The sequence below is a fragment of the Ahaetulla prasina genome, chromosome 11, assembly GCF_028640845.1.
Source record: "Ahaetulla prasina isolate Xishuangbanna chromosome 11, ASM2864084v1, whole genome shotgun sequence".
NCBI classification, from domain to species: Eukaryota; Metazoa; Chordata; class Lepidosauria; order Squamata; family Colubridae; genus Ahaetulla; species Ahaetulla prasina.
In genome coordinates, this window is record NC_080549.1 from 25,950,100 (window position 1) to 25,967,142 (window position 17,043).

At 48.7% G+C, this 17,043-nt stretch overlaps 1 protein-coding gene across 2 annotated transcripts in view; it reads left to right on the forward strand.

Annotated features, from left to right (window-relative positions):
- The window catches only part of EFNB1 (ephrin B1), an 80,299-nt gene extending 63,907 nt beyond the window's left edge, over window positions 1-16,392 (forward strand). Inside the window, exons 4-6 of one of the 2 annotated variants that reach the window (XR_009156674.1) lie at window positions 4,178-4,309; window positions 11,625-14,788; window positions 14,924-16,392. Coding sequence is in view for 1 of the 2 variants with exons in the window: in XM_058196546.1 (XP_058052529.1) it covers window positions 4,178-4,309; window positions 11,625-12,013 (521 nt within the window). In the remaining variant the exon portion in view is untranslated. Of the gene's footprint in view, window positions 1-4,177; window positions 4,310-11,624 lie in introns of both variants that reach the window. The other variant, XM_058196546.1, reaches the window with a different exon arrangement.
- The last annotated feature ends 651 nt before the right edge of the window (window positions 16,393-17,043 follow it).

The window sequence follows — 17,043 nt, forward strand, 5'->3', positions numbered from 1 at the left end:
CTCAGGAAATTCTGGGAGTTGAAGTCCACAAGCCTTAAAGTGGCCATAGTTCCTGATCTCTGGTTTAAAGGAGCTGGTGACAATTCACTGAAAGAGTTTATAGGCACTACGCATTCAACCTCTTGGTTTATCCAAGAGCGGTTCGTGCTTTCCGATTTTTAAAATGTTGGTGATCACTTACCTTCTCCCGCTGTTCAGTGATCATCTGGAATGATATCAGAAACCTTGTATTTTTTATTAAAATGGATCTGTGGGAGGACTTAAAAGTCTCACTGGTGTGAAGGAGGAACACAAACACTGAATTGTAGGGATGTCTCCCGGTTTGTGTAACACCACTTCAATCAATATGAGCTTTTATGAAGGAGATTTTGTGGCATGGTGGATCTCTTTCCTAGTTGTTTGGCTACGTAGGGTCCTGATTTACCCTGTTACGAACACGTCAGGATTGTCTTTAAGCACCATTACCTGCACAAGTTGCACGTCTTTAAGCTAGGATAATATTTGGATTCCTTGAATTCCTTCAGACAGCCTCCAAATGGGCTTCCGATTAAACTGGGGTTTATCCTGTCTCCTGGCATCTTCCAAGGAATAGCAAGAGGTGTTCGTCTTGTCCCTAACCTTGCAGTTGCACTAAAAAGCAGTCCCACTCCAGGCCCAGCCCCTCCCTGGTCCTCCTGCGATGTTCTTCCCTCTTTTGCTCAAGGATCCTTCGGGTTTTGTGCCAGGCAGGCAGCGCGTTCAGCCCTGGATTTGTTCTATCAGAACAAACGAGGAAACGGTTGTTTCGTCATGCCAGCTTTGGACCCACGAGCCGGCTGTTCCCTTGGCAAAGCAGCCATGGATGGATTGATACTACTTGGATTCGAAATCTGGCCGTGGAAATTTGCTCAGAATTTTGACTGCGTCTGCTGCCCTTTTCTCTTGTCCTTTCAGTGTTTGCAGCATCTGGGGTCTGCATGACCACAGTTTATTATATTTTTTTGCTGGAAATCAGAAAGTACTTCAGTTTTCTGGGAAAAAGGCACATTGCAGACAGTGGCTTTTTTTAAGGACCGTGGATTTGCCTAACACTATTGGTGATGCGCTTAAAGACCGATGCAAAGAAAGGTGCTAAAATTGGGTCAGTCACGCGATGACCCAGTTAACGACTGTCATGACTTATGGCTGTAATTCCAGACTCAATAACGATTGTAAATCAAGGACCACCTGTATGGCTTATTGGCTGCATTATGTTGTGCCTTCAGAATGATTTGGTTGCTTTTAATGAGGCAGATTTTGGCCACAACAGGCCTTGAAGGATCTCCCTGCATTGTCAGAGATGGTCTCTCTCTCTCTCTCTCTCTCGTTTTTATTTACTCTACAGACAATTTACAATTCCTTTCAAAATTGCCCTGCATTTTCTGTTACACTTTTAATCCTAAGCGTTCTTTCCCCTCCTTGACTATATTTTTTTCAACTGTCTTCACTTTCTCTCCTCCACAGTGTTTTTCATTTCATCACTTCATTGAGCTTCTTTTTCCCATTTCTTTGCTCTCACCGGATTCTTTTCTGTCTGCTCTGGGCAACTTGGACGTCCCTTTTCATCATGGCCACTTTTCATCCTCAAGTAGTGAATATTATTAGTTCACCCTGTTTACTGCAGTTCCTTTCACTTCTTTCCTTTTCCTTCATAAGCCTTTTCTGCCCATGACATCACCAAACGGTGTTTTGTCCCAGATTCAGAACCTTTCATTGGTCGGCTTCTCTTGTCCACTCGGGCTTTCATTGCGAGCTTTACATTTGGGTTTCTGTTCATTCCTTCACTGCCTGGACTTAAGAACAGACTTTTCAGTTCAACCCTTTCCTTGAAACAGACTTCTAAACAGAAACTCAGATTATTCATTTAATAGTAAATCTAATTGCCATTAAGCAGTGGTAACTAAGGTCCTACGCTTAGACAAGAAAAACCAAATATACAGAATGGGTATCTGGCTCAACAGCAGTAACTGTTAAAGGCATCTCCAACCTCCAAGGGCTCCAACCTTGGCAACTTTAAGACTTGTGGACTTCAACTCCCAGAGTCCACAATTCTGGGAATTGAAGTCCACAAGTCTTAAAGTTGCCAAGGCTAGAGATCCCTGAACTTAAATATGAGCCAGGAGTGTCCTGCAGCTGCCAAAACAGCCAATGCAGTCCTAGGCTGCATCAGCAGAGGGACAGCATCGGGATTGAACATGAGAAGTTATAATACTGCTTTATACTGCACTAGAGAGACCAGACTTGGAAGAACTGTTCTGATCACAAGATGATGAAGACCCTACGAAGTGCAAAGAAGAACAATGAAGATGATAAAGGGTCTGGAGGCCAAACCGTATGATGAATGGTTGAGGGAGGTAGATATGTCTAGTCTGAAGAAGAGAAAGATTAGGGGGGACTTTCTACCAGTACTTGAAGGGCTGTCACTCCTAGGGATCTAGGACCCTAATGTGCCACAATTGTCAACCTATGGGTTCCTACTGTAGAATGCCCTTGTTATAATTTATATGACGATGATTCATACTTTCTGATACATATTTTGGATCACTCCTGCATAACTGATATTGTGCCTTCACTGCCCCAGGTTTCCCCATCCTCTCTGCTTCGGACACCATCGCTTGGACCTCTTTTGCCCTTTCCCTTTATCTTTCAGAGAGAGAGAGAGAGAGAATATATTTTCTCCTTTCATTTCACTTGTTAATTCGTGTACTCCTCTTGTATTCCAAGTTCCAATCTTCTACTTGCGGGAGTTATGATGAGTAAGGTGGGCCTCTGCAAAGCCACCTATCACGGCCTTGGTCAGTCAAGGATGTCACTTGATGCTCTTTAATAGAGAAACAGGGTTGCCTTGAGCTGCATGCCGCATTCCTTGTTAAGTAAGAGCGCATGAGTTGGGTGTGACGTGCTTTGGGGATGAGTGTAACCACAGCCCAGCTTTATTGCAGTCATTTTCTATGCAAGCTTGGCTCTCTAGGAAACTTATCATTATATGCATCCCATCAGCTGTATGTGTGGTCAGTGAAAACTGAATCCATTTATATGCATTAGAAAATACGGATGGATAATCAACTGTAAGTTTCAGTACCAAAAGTTGGCAGTTTGGAAAACTTTCATCTTTCAGTCTGTAAAGATACGACTCCCATTGTGAAGCTATGGAATCGTGACTCGATTTCCAGAGAGTACTTGAGAATGTAACTTTGTGATCCCAGGAAAAAAGAGATGCCACCTAGGAATTTTGTCTTCCTGGCCAGTTCCTAATGACTTGCAGGAGGACAAAACACCTTCATTCTAATAACACATTAAAGCGAAGTCTTGGACAGTACAGGCCAATAGAAAGAGGGTTTTTCTTAAAAATCTACGTCTCCCCATTGCACTGAAGGGACCAGTCATAATATTGAGGCTGAGTCTCCACTGAGTGAATGGAAGTAAACAACCATCCTGAAAGCTTAATTCTAGCTCTGGATGCCGCAGTCTGTCGGTTCCTGATAGGAAAGGGGGCAAAACAGCTGACTCTGGTGGCCACAGGCAAGTTCTTCATGATCTCCAGAGCTTCCCATAATCTGCCAATATCTCCACCCTTCCCTTTTTTCTGATTTCAGAAGAACCGCTGAAATGGAGCAGCGTGTGACCTGCAGCGTTGCGGTTTTTTCCCCCAATTTGATTGCAGAATTGGAAATGTATATGAGCAGCTTCATAGCTGAACAGAGAGCAGGCTTTCAACTTTTTCTTGGTCCTCATTTGAGGCTGAAGCGATTTCTTTTGTCTAAAAGCAGGGTGTAGTCACTGAACAGAGTGCTGTGATTAGTCCCATGAGACAGAGGCTGGTGTTGAGTAGGGAAGGGTGATCTGGGAGGGAGGGAGGGAGGGAGGGAGGGAAGGAAGGGAAAAGGAAGAAAGGGAAGAAGGGAAGGAAGGAGATGGATGACGAAGGAAGGAAGGGAGGAATCTTAAGAGGACAGCTTGTATGGGACTTTGTAGCAGTTGGGTGGAAAGTCTGAACCGAAGGGGTTATTAATGGCATTTCCATTGTTTCCTTCTTGCATCAACTTCCTGCTCCTGGCAAAAAGCCGACACTGTTCGTGCCCCACCTGGGCCCTCGGGACCCCTTTCCCCTGAGACGGGCCTCTGTTTTTCACCCTGACTTTTCCCTCTCTGTTCTTAGATCCCAATGCGGTGATGCCAGAGCAGCTGACCACAAGCCGGCCCAGCAAGGATTCAGGCAGTGCGGGGAACATCGCCACGCAAAGCCCCCATCACAGATTCCCTTCTGTGGTGGAGGTCCCAGGGAAGCCAGGTAAGACCACCCACCGCCTGGCCCTGGAGAAACGTCTGCACGCAAGGATGGCTTATAACAGGGCTCTGCATTTTTTGCCTATTGGGTTGCTCCTGGTGAATGGGCACTTCTGGTGTTCCGTTTGGGCTCTGGCTACTGGCAGTTCGCATCAGTTTGCTTCCACTGGCATTCTCTCCTCTGAGATGGGCTCAAGAGTAGCTCCGGCTGAGTAATCCCAGGGCTTTAGGGTGAATTCTGATGTCGTCAGGGTGGGAGGTGTGGTTTTAATTTAATTTTAACTGTAATAACTTACAGTTGGTATTTTATGATTGCCGTGGCTGCCAAGAACCAAACCCTGTGAGGAACAGTCAGAAGATCTGGGTTTGCTTAGCCTGTAGAGGAAACGGCTGAAAGGAGATAGGACAGCAGTCTTCCAATACCCAAAGGCGGGTGGGGGGAGCAGACTTCTTCTTGGTTTTCCCAGGGGCTAGGACCAGAATCAAGGGGTGAACATTGCCCTACGGGAGGTTCAGGTGGAGCTTCCGGGCTCTGTGTGAGCCATCACCCAGTGGAACAGGTTGCCAGTAGAAGTGGTCACTTCTCCAATGGTGGAAATCTACAAAAGGAGGCTGAATGGGCATCTGTCAAATATGTTTGGAGCAAGGGGTCCTTGGTGCCTGGTTGTTTCCTTGCAGACGTCTCATTACCCAGACTTGGTAACATCATCAGTGTTGGTAGGGAACGGGGTTTTGAGGAATGTTATCTGACCAAGGTTGGAGTAGATAACCTCAATTGCCCCTTCCTACTCTCTGTTTCTGTAATTGTTGTGATTTTTAATTAGGAATGTGTATGTGTTTTTTTTTTTAAAAAAAGGAATATTGAAGGAAAAGATGCTCTTTAGGCTTTTGTACATGTACTCAAGTATCTAAGCACCTTACAAAAGCAGCTTCTAGTTGATGAACTGCAGCAATAGTAGGTTGGTTTCCAAGGTTTGTGAGAACGAACTTATAGGAAAGATGGGCTACGTAAGTCTCATTCAAACCAGATCACAAAGGGAGAATTTCCTTTGGCTGATTTCAGCTTTGGTAGCATCTGGAAGGGGATCCATAGTAACAACTTTAAGGAAGGCACAGCAACGGATAGTTTCCCAAATTCCAGACAGCTCCCTTGTGAACTGGATGATGCAATGGCATTCTGATGGAAACACACCAGTGTGAGAAAGTGTGTAGGTGTGTAAAGGAGTGGTATTTTTTGTATGAGGATTTTAAAATGTTTTGGGAGTGAGCGAAGAGGGTGACACGGGAATCCTTCCACAGAATAAATGAAAGGGATGAAATGATTTGGAAAGAAACACAAGTGAGGAACTGTTGCATGGAGTATTTCAGAGGTTTGCGTAGGGATTACGAGATTAATCAAATAGTGAATCTGAAATAAATTCTGGAAAGGTGCCTAAGGAAAAAGGTAATAAATTTCATGGAAGTGTGGAAAGGCTGCGAATAAAGGAGGGTCAGAAACGTTTATGGGGCAGCTGTTTGAATTGTTCAGTCTGGCTAGGGTGGCCTCTGGCCCCACCTTTGGAAAAGGGTTCCCCTGCACCAGGGGTCTGCAAACGTGGCTCTTTTAAGACTTGTGGACTTCAACTCCCAGAGCAAAGCTGGCTGAGGAACTCTGGGAGTTGAAGTCCACAAGTTTTAAAAGAGCCAAGTTTGCAGACCCCTGCCCTACACAAAGTTAGCAAGAGCGACTATTCAGGGGGCATAGTAGTTTTAAGCGTAGAAAATAATTTGGCAAAACTCTGATTGAAAGACTAAAAGCAATGACAGAGAAGGAGATACCCCATTTGGGGGAGGGGTCCATTGTCACATTATGTGGACAGGCAGAATGTGCAGGTTTATCCTTGGGAGGGGTGGGGGTGTTGTTTTGGAAGGGGGCAGTTGTGAAATGTAAAATTAGTTACTACTGGTTCTGTGGGCGTGGCTTGGTGGTGGTGGGGTAATGTGACTGGGTGGGAGTGAGCAACTTTTTTTTTTTTTTTTACTTTTAAAAGCATTTCTTCTACCACCGCTTTGGTCAAAGAGGTTGTAAAAAATGCTTTTAAACAGTTCTGATGATCCCAGCTGAGTTGGCTGATTGTCAGAACATTTTAGAAGCATTTTTTTTACAACCTCTTCAGCCAAAGAGGTTATAGAAAAAATGCTTATAAAAGGCTCTGAGTGACGATCCCAGCTGAGCCACGCAATCATTAGAGGCTTTTTTTTAACTTTTAAAAGCATTTTTTTGGCCGAAGAAAAAATGCTTTTAAAAATAAAAATAAAAACCCTCTGATGATCGCACGGCTCAGCTGGGCATGGGGGGTGGGAGAGGGCAGGGATTTTTGCTACCACTTTTCCAAACCACCCTCCGCCATCGATACTGGATCGGGCGATCTGGTCCGAACCGGGAGCATTTCACCCCTGGAAGTGGGAAACGATAGTCATGCCATACTCTAGGGTTGGAGTAGTAAAAAGGCTCAGTTTTTGGAACAGGTAGCACAAATAGGGGGTTGCAGGCTGACTGCTGAAGGTGTTGCTTAGCAGGGAGCAGCCTGTGTGAAGCCCTCCTTGCGTATTTAAGGTATCTGTGGATCTGTGTCTAATGAACTGTTACGCTGACCGCAGGCACATGTAGCTGGGAGATAGGAGTGCAGATCCTGCCGTCTGTTTGCAATAGGGGTTGATGACTGAAGAAGCCCTCTGGACCTGGGGGAGGAAGCTGGCTGTGAAGACCACCCATTCCAAGTCTAGATCTGGTAAAATCCAGCAGAGGGGTTGTGTACAAGGTCCCCCCCACCCAAGAAATCTGGGCGCAAGAGTCAGTGATCAATCTCCTTCGGGATATCTTCCCCCACAACACCCCCACTTTTCTGGAGGTGACAATCATTCTGTCATGTATGTGTGGATTTATTTATTTCATTTTTATGCCACCAAAAATCCAGGAAAGATACTGGTCTAATACCAGTAGTGAAAACACCAGCCGATGTGATAGAATGCACTATGGGGCCGATCCAGAAGAGAAAGAGGCAACTTAGCCCTGATGTTACATGTGGGAGAAAGAGGGCGAGGACGGCCCCTCCGTAAGAGTTCCCAGAGCGTGTGATAGATGGAGCTAGCAGAGTGCTCAAATCTGGCAATATTTCGTCTATAGGTGTGAAACAATAAAGAATTCAGCTGGGAAGAATCGCCACGTGCCATTCTTGCCTTTGGGCTTGGCAACAGTAAATTGTTATAGATAACCAACCCAAACGCCCAAAGGCTGCTGCAGAAAATGACAACATTAACAACATAAGAAAAACAGGTCTAATAGCAAAATAACAATACTGACAAAGTCCATCCCCCCCCCTCCCCCTGTTGCCTGGAAGAGTTTCATCTCTGTTACCTTCCTGAAAGATTTAGGGAAATGGGTCATCGCGGTGATGAGGGGGGATGAAGGCTTATCAGGTTTTCAGGTGCACCAGAATAAACCGACTCTGAGCTTTTAGAACAGAGGTCTTCAAACTTGGCAGCTTTAAGACTTGTGGACTTCAACTCCCAGAATTCTCCAGCCAGCTTAGCTGGCTGGAGAATTCTGGGAGTTAAAGTCCACAAGTCTTAAAGCTGCCAAGTTTGAAGACCTCTGTTTCAGAAGAAGACGAGGAGACGCTGCGTTGCAGCCAGCAAGACGGTGGGTCCCTAAAGGGAAGGCGGGGTGCAACCGAACCCTGCAAGGAGACACGAGAAGCGTTGGCATGGCTGGTGACTCACTGCTACGAGGAGACAAAATAAGTAGGTACTTACCACACCCCGGTGCACTAGGAGCAAAGATTAGGGATGGGGACGTGCAGCTTCCAGCATTTTCCGTGTCCAACAACAATTATCCCTACCTGCTAATACATGTGGGGGCAAATTATCCTGCAGTAAAAAAGCTGCAACTGTCTTATCAAGGAGGTGGAAGAACTTGGAAAGAAATGTAAATTCTTGGGAATTGGGGTGTGTGTGTGTGGCTCCCCCTGTTTCTTACAGAGTATATGGAAGGAACCAGAGCTGAAGGAGGAGGCATGGCTGTAAACCCTGGGCCGATGGGAGGGGGAGGGTTCTGCAACCATGGCCAGAATTATTTGGCCCACCGACTGCCGGCATCGTGGTGAGTCACACTCACCTGGTCTGATGAAAATCTGGTATGTTCAAGTACAGGTAGTCCTCGACTTACAACCACAATCGAGCCCAAAATGTATGCTTCTAAGTGAGATATTTGTTAAGTGAATTTTGCCCCATTTTACAACCTTGCTTGCCACAGTCGTTAAGTGAATCACTGCAGTTATTTAAGTTAGTGACACGGTTGTTAAGCGAATCTGGCTTCCCCATTGACTTGGCTTGTTGGAAGGTTGCCAAAGGGGGATCACATGACCCGGAGACGCTGCAGCCGTCATCAGTGTGAGCCAGATGCCAAGCGGCTGAATTTTGATCACGTGACCATGGGGATGCTGCAGCGGTCGTAAGCGTGAAAAACGGTGATAAGTGACTTTTTTCATTGCCGTCGTAACTTTGAATTAAATGAACTGTTGTAAGTCGAGGACTACCTATACAGCAAGTTTGATAGAGCAAAACCACTTTCAAAAATGCAGCCGAAAAAAACTGCAGGGTTTTTCTACAGGCAGTGAGTTGACATTAACTGAAAGACCCACACACAGACACCCCACCCTGCACAAAGTGATGTGTAAACAGGTGGAGAATTATTAAAGCACTCAGTGAAAAATCAGAAAGGACTGATCACTGCGTCACCTTCACGGCTTTTGTTATGTATTCAACAGTGTTTAAAATGAGGGGAAGAAAAGAAATAACTCGATCTCTTAGGACAGGAACAGTGGTGGGTTTCAAAATTTTTTACTACCAGTTCTGTGGGTGTGGCTTGGTGGGCGTGACAGGGGAAGGATACTGTAAAATCTCCATTCCCACCCCACTCCAGGGGAAGGTTACTGCAAAATCCCCATTTCCTCCCAATCAGCTGGGACTCAGGAGGCAGAGAATAGATGGGGGGCGGGACCAGTCAGAATTTTTACTACTGGTTCTGTGGGCGTGGCATGGCTTGGTGGGCGTGGCAAGGGAAGGATACTGTAAAATCTCCATTCCCACCCTTCTCCAGGGGAAGGTTACTGCAAAATCCCCATTCCCTCCCGATCAGCTGGGACTCGGGAGGCAGAGAATAGATGGGGGCGGGGCCAGTCAGAATTTTTACTACCGGTTCTCTGAACTACTCAAAATTTCCGCTACCGGTTCTCCAGAACTGGTCAGAACCTGCTGAATCCCACCTCTGGACGGGAAGGCTTCCTTGAGTTCAGAGTTTGGAGACCTGGCAGGATGAACCCCAGGACAGTCAGCCAGGAAGGAGCATCCCTTCAAAAGCAGCAGAAGCCACAGAGAGAGAGAACTTGCCCTTTGCTGCTTTCAAACTGCCGTTCAAAAATCCATCCCCAAATCCATTTTAAAAGGGAGGAAGGAGGGAGCCCCCAGCGTCTCTGCGGGAGGCAGCTCAGTAGCCCCCTCCTCCTAGGACAGGGCTCTCCAACCTTGGCAATTTTAAGCCTGGCGGACTTCAACTCCCAGAATTGAACTCCTGGTGAGGATCGAACTCCTGGCTGTGGGCAGAATTAGCCTGCAAATACTGCAATCTCACCACTGCACCATCAGGACTTTCATAGCCTTTTGTAATCCAAAGTGGTGCCTCCTAGATGGGCTGCAGAATAACTCCCTAGCAACACGGAGATTGACTGGAATTGGAAGAGATACTGATGCTCATCTAGAACGCCAGCAGCTCTGGCGAGGAGTCTTGGAGTTAGGAGAAAAGTGTTTGTGATATCAGTCTCGGGGCTCTTGGAAAGGCCGTGTTTCGACCTCCATTCTGGCCCCAAAACCAGCTCCGTTGTTGCAGAGAAAGAAGTTGGGCGCATTCAAGCTCTCCTCTCCGCAGCTTGATTGGGCAGAGGAAGCCCAGCGCAGCAGCTTCACTCCAATCAGAAAAATGTATTCCATGCCGTGGGAATGGTATTCTGCTCCAGTTCATAGAGCAGGTGGGGTGGCGCATTTCATCTTACCTGCTGTGTTCTTTAAGGCACATTTGAAGCTGCAGTGGGAGCTCAGAAGGGCATCTGCTCTCTCTTCTCTCTCTCTCTTTCTCTCTCTCTCCCTCTCTCTCTCCCTCCCTCCCTCTCTCTCCTCCCTTCCTCCCCCTCCCTTTCTCTCTGTCTCTCTCTCCCTCCCTCTCCCCTCTCCCCTCTCCCCTCTCCCCCCCTTCCTCTCTCTTTGCAGTGAGATGAGGTTGTGCAGGTTCAAACCTCTGCTTGGCTTATGGTCATGGCGTATGTGGAGTCCAGGAAATGGAACTGAATCATAACAAGACAAAGAGCTGATTTTCTTATCTGGGAGATGGGCAGTTCCTAAAGAACAGTGTGGTGGCAGTGGCTCTTATTCAATTTATACACGGTCCAGTAAACCAGGGCTCTTGTCCTTCATGTCCATAATCCAACTGTGTCCTTCCAAGCTAGTGGACCCTTCCAGTGGTGAAATCCATTTTTTTTACTACCGGTTCTGTGGGCGTGGCTTGGTGGGTGTGGCAGGGGAAGGATACTGCAAAATCCCCATTCCCTCCCCATTCTGGGGCTAGCCAGAGGTGGTATTTGCCAGTTCTCAGAACTGCTCAAAATTTCCGCCACCGGTTCTCCAGAACCTGTCAGAACCTGCTGGATTTCACCCCTGGACCCTTCGCTTATTTGTTCCTTTCTGGATGGGGGTGCCTTGCTGGGGGGACCCACGGACAGGTTACGTCCTGCATGGATTACTGTAATAGGCAGTACCTGACCTCTCCACAGAAATGACCCCAAAGCTTTTAAAAATGCCGTTTCCTTCCTATTTCAGTCAGGTGCGATTCCAGGAGACTCGTTCACTGGCCGCTGATTATACCTCCAGGCCCTGTTCCTACTCTGGTGTTTTCCTTTCAGAGCCTCAACCCCGACAGTTGGGCCTTAAAATCCCAAGGAATCCCTTTTCGCTTAGCCTCCTTAAGGAAGGAGCATTGGGTCATCCTGGGGGAGAGAGATCGTTTTGAGGTGGGACCCCTTTTTTCACAGAGATGCTTCTTTTGATCTCGAAAAGATCGTGGTCTATCTGTTCTAACCTACTTTATGTCATAAAGTGCTGGTAGTTGGGTTTGGGCACCGCGATTCCCATCCTCTCGAAGGGCCCTTTAAGATGTAGAGAGTGCAGCCGGCCTGCCTGGTCCCTTCCTCGACCTTTCTTAATTTCTCTTTTCTTTCCACACGTGCCAGACCCTGTTAACCAAGATGGCCAGGATACCCAAAGACCGACCGATGGATTCTTCAGCTCCAAGGTGGCCGTGTTTGCTGCGATCGGGGCTGGCTGTGTCATTTTCATCCTCATCCTCATCTTCCTCATCGTCCTTCTCATCAAGATCCGAAAACGGCACCGGAAGCACACCCAGCAGCGGGCGGCGGCCCTGTCGCTCAGCACCCTGGCCAGCCCCAAGAGCAGCGGCAACGCCGGCTCCGAGCCCAGCGACATCATCATCCCCTTGCGGACTACAGAGAACAACTACTGCCCTCATTACGAGAAAGTCAGCGGAGACTATGGGCACCCGGTCTACATTGTCCAGGAGATGCCCCCCCAGAGTCCGGCTAACATTTATTACAAGGTTTGAGGACAAACCTTGCTGCCCACCCCAAAAGCCCTCTGGGTGCCAGGGGAGAGGAGGAGGAAGAGGAGGAGGAGGGTCTACTTGCCCCCTCGAGCACTCCCCTCCCTTGATTAGCATTTAGCCTTGTAGTTTGGAGCTCTTCAGACCCAGGATTTGAGGGTGGGGGGGGTTCCTCTTGTCCCCTCTCTGCTCCCAGCCCGCTTTGTGGCCCTCACTTGGGCTCTGTGCCTTTCTCGCTCTTGAACCCACCCGGGAAACCCCAAGATGGCTGCCGCCTCACTTTGGGGGTAGATTTTCCGGCTCCTCGTCATTGTTTTGTTTGGGGCGGGGGCATTGTTGGGAGGGAAGCCACACCAAGCCTGGCTCTCCAAGTGTGTGTGTGTGTGGGGGGGTCAGTCCCTGCGGGGCAGAGCTTTGGGCCGTGCTGAGAAAGGAGTCTGTCTAGCCCCATCTTTTATATATATATATAAATATATATATATAATAATAATTCTAAAGTATTTTTTGTAACTTTTTAAGAAAATTGTGAAAGATTGGACTTGTGAGCTGCCTCCTGCGGTTTCCCAGCACAAGCTCATCTGCAGTCCTTCCCCGTCCACCTGCCCCGTCTGTCTTGGGCCTCATCCGCTCATCCCACTGGACAGTCATCTCTTCCTCCAGGCTCTGTGTCCGCTGCGAGAAAAGTGGACCTTTCTTCCTTTTGGTTCTTTTTGCTAATTTATGAACAAACAAACAAAGCAACCAACCCTGCAAAGTTTGCAATGGTCAGTCCAGGAGAGAATCTCGTTCTGAAAACCAACCGGAATGGGGGTCAAGAGGTGGGCTGCTGTTCGTGCCCACCGGAGCAGCCCCCCTCCTGGGCCAGAGTGCAGATGCATGAGGGCATTGCGATGCCCAGGGTAGGGGTCTCCCTGAATTCCCGATTCCATGACCCAGGCGAGGGGAATGAAGGGAAAGCATCCATGGTCCTTTCCAGAAAGCCCATGGAAGGGAACTCAGCTTTTGGCTCTTGGGGGTTCAGGAGGAGGAGCAACACGGACCCCTCACCCCTTGCTTGGATCCGGCCTCTTTTATGCCCAATTGCAGAATGTGGCAAAACCCTCCCCCCCCAATTTCTTTGATCCAGCCACCCATCCCAGAGCTCTTCATTGGTTCGCTTCCTGCCAGTCATATTAATTCCAATTGTGATTTCTGTGGCCTGCAAGGGCCCTTGATTGGCCCCGGGCCCCTTTACGGGAGAGAATGAGCCCCTCTGGGCTCAGCTTTCCCAGTGGGTGGAAGCGCCAGTCAAAGCCTCGGCCCCTCCCCTCCCCACACATCTCCTACCCTGTAGGGGGTGAGTCTCCCCCTCCCTGGGTGGGTGGGCAGAAGGAAGCCAGCCCCCCCTTCCCCCTCACATCTGCTTGGCTGCAGCATCCTGGGCTCCAGGCCCTTTCACGGCCACCTTGCACCTGTCATGCCAGAAGCCTTAGTTTGCATGGAGAGGCTGCTGCGCTTCTTGCTCTGCGCTTGTTTGTCTCACCCTCCTCGTCTCCTTTCCATGAGCGACTCCTTCATCAAACCCAGTTGCAGCTCACTATCCACCCCCCAGGCCGTCCAGCCCCACAGCAAGGCCCCAAGACCAGCCTTCTGCCTGGCAGCTGACCGCTGGAGTCTGCCTTGGCCGCTCCAGAGAAGATTGTGGGGCTGGCACTGTGTGGCCATCATCGGCCTGCCTGCCTCCTGTCTTTTGGAGACTGACATTTGCAATAAACTGGTCCGGTTGGAGTGGGGGGTGGGGTGGGGGGGGCAGAGGCTCTTTTGCCCGGCTGACCAGTTGCCCATCCTCAGAGAAAAGCCCACCTGAGCCCCCTCCGGCCCCTCCCTCCCCATCAGCATTTCTATGCAGGATATGAAGTGGGTGTGTCTGTCCGTCCGTTTGTCCGTCTGTCCGTCCGTCTGTGTAAGGGCTTAGGTTAATTGTGCACTTTGAGGCGTGTTCAGTGGAGATCAGCCAAGAATTCAAGTTTCTCAGGGCTCCACAGATAATCGACAGGTAATTTTTAGTAGTGGTTGTAGTAGTAGCAGTAGTGTTCTTTTTAAAATGTAAAGACTCTTCCCGTGGCCCCTTATTATCTTGCACCCAGTGGTAGGGGCCCCTACGTGGGAGAGTGGCCCCGAAAGGAGGGAAGCCCCTCTCTGGCCCAGAGGAGGGGGCTGCCCCTGCAGTGAGAGGCTTTCAGCATTTTGTTCTGATTCCCAGACTTGGCAGCCGTCTGCCGGATGGTGGAAGTGGCGGGTCAGAGGCCCCTGCCTGGCCACTCTTGGAACCGCTGACCCTCGCAGGCTCCGGAGCCCCCTGGGGAAGGGAAGAGGGACCCTCCGCACAATCCAGCTGAGAGAGATTGAGGGAGGAGAGGAGAGGAGGGATTGTGTGGTTCCAACCATAAACAGATAGTTTTCACACAGGGTGCAGCAAAAATAGGGGGAGAGATAAGATGCCCACTGCAGTCTTTAAGGTAGGCACTCAAGAAAAGTAATTTACAGTCACGGTTTATTTTCCTTTGTGCGCAGAAATGGAAAGCTGGGTGGTGTTCCCTTCCTGCTCCATGTGGAACAACAAAATTAAGAAAACACATGAGGAGTTCGATGCAGGCCATTCATTTTGCGTCGGGAATTTTGCCTTGTGTGAAATCCTCTCTAGTTTCACTTCTCTTTTACTACACACACACACACAAAATTTGTGGGGCGAGGGGGGGCAAGAAGCAAGTGGGGTGGCAAGAACCTTCAGAAGCTCAAGTTGGGGTCTAGAGCTGGGGTCTCCAACCTTGGCAACGTTAAGCCTGGAGGACTTCAACTCCCAGAATTCCCCAGCCAGCTTTGCTGGCTGGGGGATTCTGGGAGTTGAAGTCCTCCAGGCTTAACGTTGCCAAGGTTGGAGACCCCTGCTCTAGAGAGTGGTTGACTTGCACCTCCCCCTTACATAATCACAATCACAAACAAGTGATTGAGGTGTGGGCAGCCAAATAAATTTATAAAATGGGTTGTCTGGGGTTTCAATCTGCCTTTGGGGTCTTGTTTTTTTTGTTTTTTTTAGCACCTCTTTGCTGAATCTTGAAATGTCCTTCTGCTTCATCTTTCTCCCATCAAAAGGGTTTTTTTTTTAAAAAAAAAATGAGCTTTTATTTTGTGTAAATAACCAGTCTTTTTTGGAGGGTATAATGTAAAGAAGTTTTGTATAAACTTTGGATTATTTTCTGGTTGCTTTTCTTAGAAAAAGAAAACAAAACGAATTAAAAATATGGGAAAAAATCAGCCACAAGAACGGGTGTTAAAACATTTGTCATACTATTGTAGTCTCTCTACGTGCAGTTCATCCATCACAGAAGGACACACCTGGGGTCTGTAACTAGCAAGGTCAACTCCTGAAAGGCCCTTCCCTGTGCCCCCTCCTCCTAAAACTTCTGGGGGTCACCAGAGGGGCTTGCTGATACCCCTCCCCAGGCAGAGAACCAGGGTGGAAACTCCATCCGTTCAGGGGGCTTGCAGTCCTGAAACCCCTTGGGCTGGGATCCCTGCCTTTTCATACCCTAGAGCAGGGGTCTCCAACCTTGGTCCCTTTAAGACTTGTGGACTTCAACTCACAGAGTCCCTCAGCCAGCAAAGCTGGCTGAGGGACTCTGTGAGTTGAAGTCCACAAGTCTTAAAGGGACCAAGGTTGGAGACCCCTGCCCTAGAGGACTGTGCTGGTGCTTGAGGGGCCGAATACCATCTGCAGGTGAGGCACTTGGGTTCATGTTTCCCAGGTGCCTGGCAGGTTTGAGGAGTTCTGGCTTACTCTTGGGGGGGGGGCGGCGCCTGAGAGCAAGCAGCCCCTGAGGGCAGTTGGGGGGAGGGTGCACCCAGGAGAAGGTGTGTTTCCCTTCCCCAAGAGTGCCCTGTGCCCCCTATCAGCCTGGAGGCATGTTCGCATCTGGTCTGCCACTTGCCAGTCTTTCTGGCTCTGGTGGGCATCTGGCTTGGCCTCAGAGGATTCGAATTCTACACCCTCCATGCCCTTCCTGCCCCCAGCAGGGTCCAGCTCAGAAAAGGGGCCGACTGGCAACAGGCAGGCAATGCTGGGCCTTTCCTGTTCAAGGTGGGGATGTTCCCCGTCCTGCCTGGTGCTCCAGGAGTCGAGGCTGCGAGTGGACAACTCCGAATTGACCAGAGCAATGGTGTGGAGGTTTTTGATTTTTTTAAAAACAAGAACAACTATTGATTCTCTCACATTTTAGAGATTCCTTTACCCTTTATTCACTGCTTTCACCCAGTTGCCACATCATTGTCTTCAGTAATAATGGGAAATGAATTCCCTGGAGCCATGATGGAACGTGGTATATTGTTAAATAAAGTATTTTTTTCCTATGGAATTTAGTTGTCTTCCATTTTGGGGTTCTTTTGTGGAGAAGGTACCTGGCCGTGAATGCTCTTCTAGGAAAAGGACTAAAGCTGCCTCCAGAAAAATCTCCTTCTCAAATCACAAACAGTGGGGGGAGTTGCTGTTGCTGCTGCTTTGCTTCCTGCCATCTGGACCAGGGGTCTCCAACCTTGGCAACTTTAAGACTTGTGGACTTCAACTCCCAGAGCCTTGCTGGCTGAGGAACTCTGGAAGCTGAAGTCCACAAGTCTTAAAGTTGCCAAGGTTGGAGACTCCTGATCTGGACAGTTAAATGGTGAAAGGGGGGCCTGCTTGGGCCTCCCCCCAGGAACCTTTTATGTCATTCACATTTTGTCCCTTCCTTGAAAGATTCTGGTCCACCATTTCTTCGATATTAGTGTGACTCTTGTCTCGGGGTGAGCTGACCATGCCGAGGTGTCCCACCCCTGGCGAATGGGCTGTGAAGTGTTGGACTATGGCAAGTTGTAGACCTTGACCCAGGTGGGGAGGATATTCCTTGGCTCTGCCCAGCAGGAGTTTCCAATTGCTGCTCAAAGGGCAGAAGCAATCCTGAGCCCCAAGAACAGCTTTGGAAACCCCATGTTGGCTTTTCCCCTGCAACGGGATTCTGTTG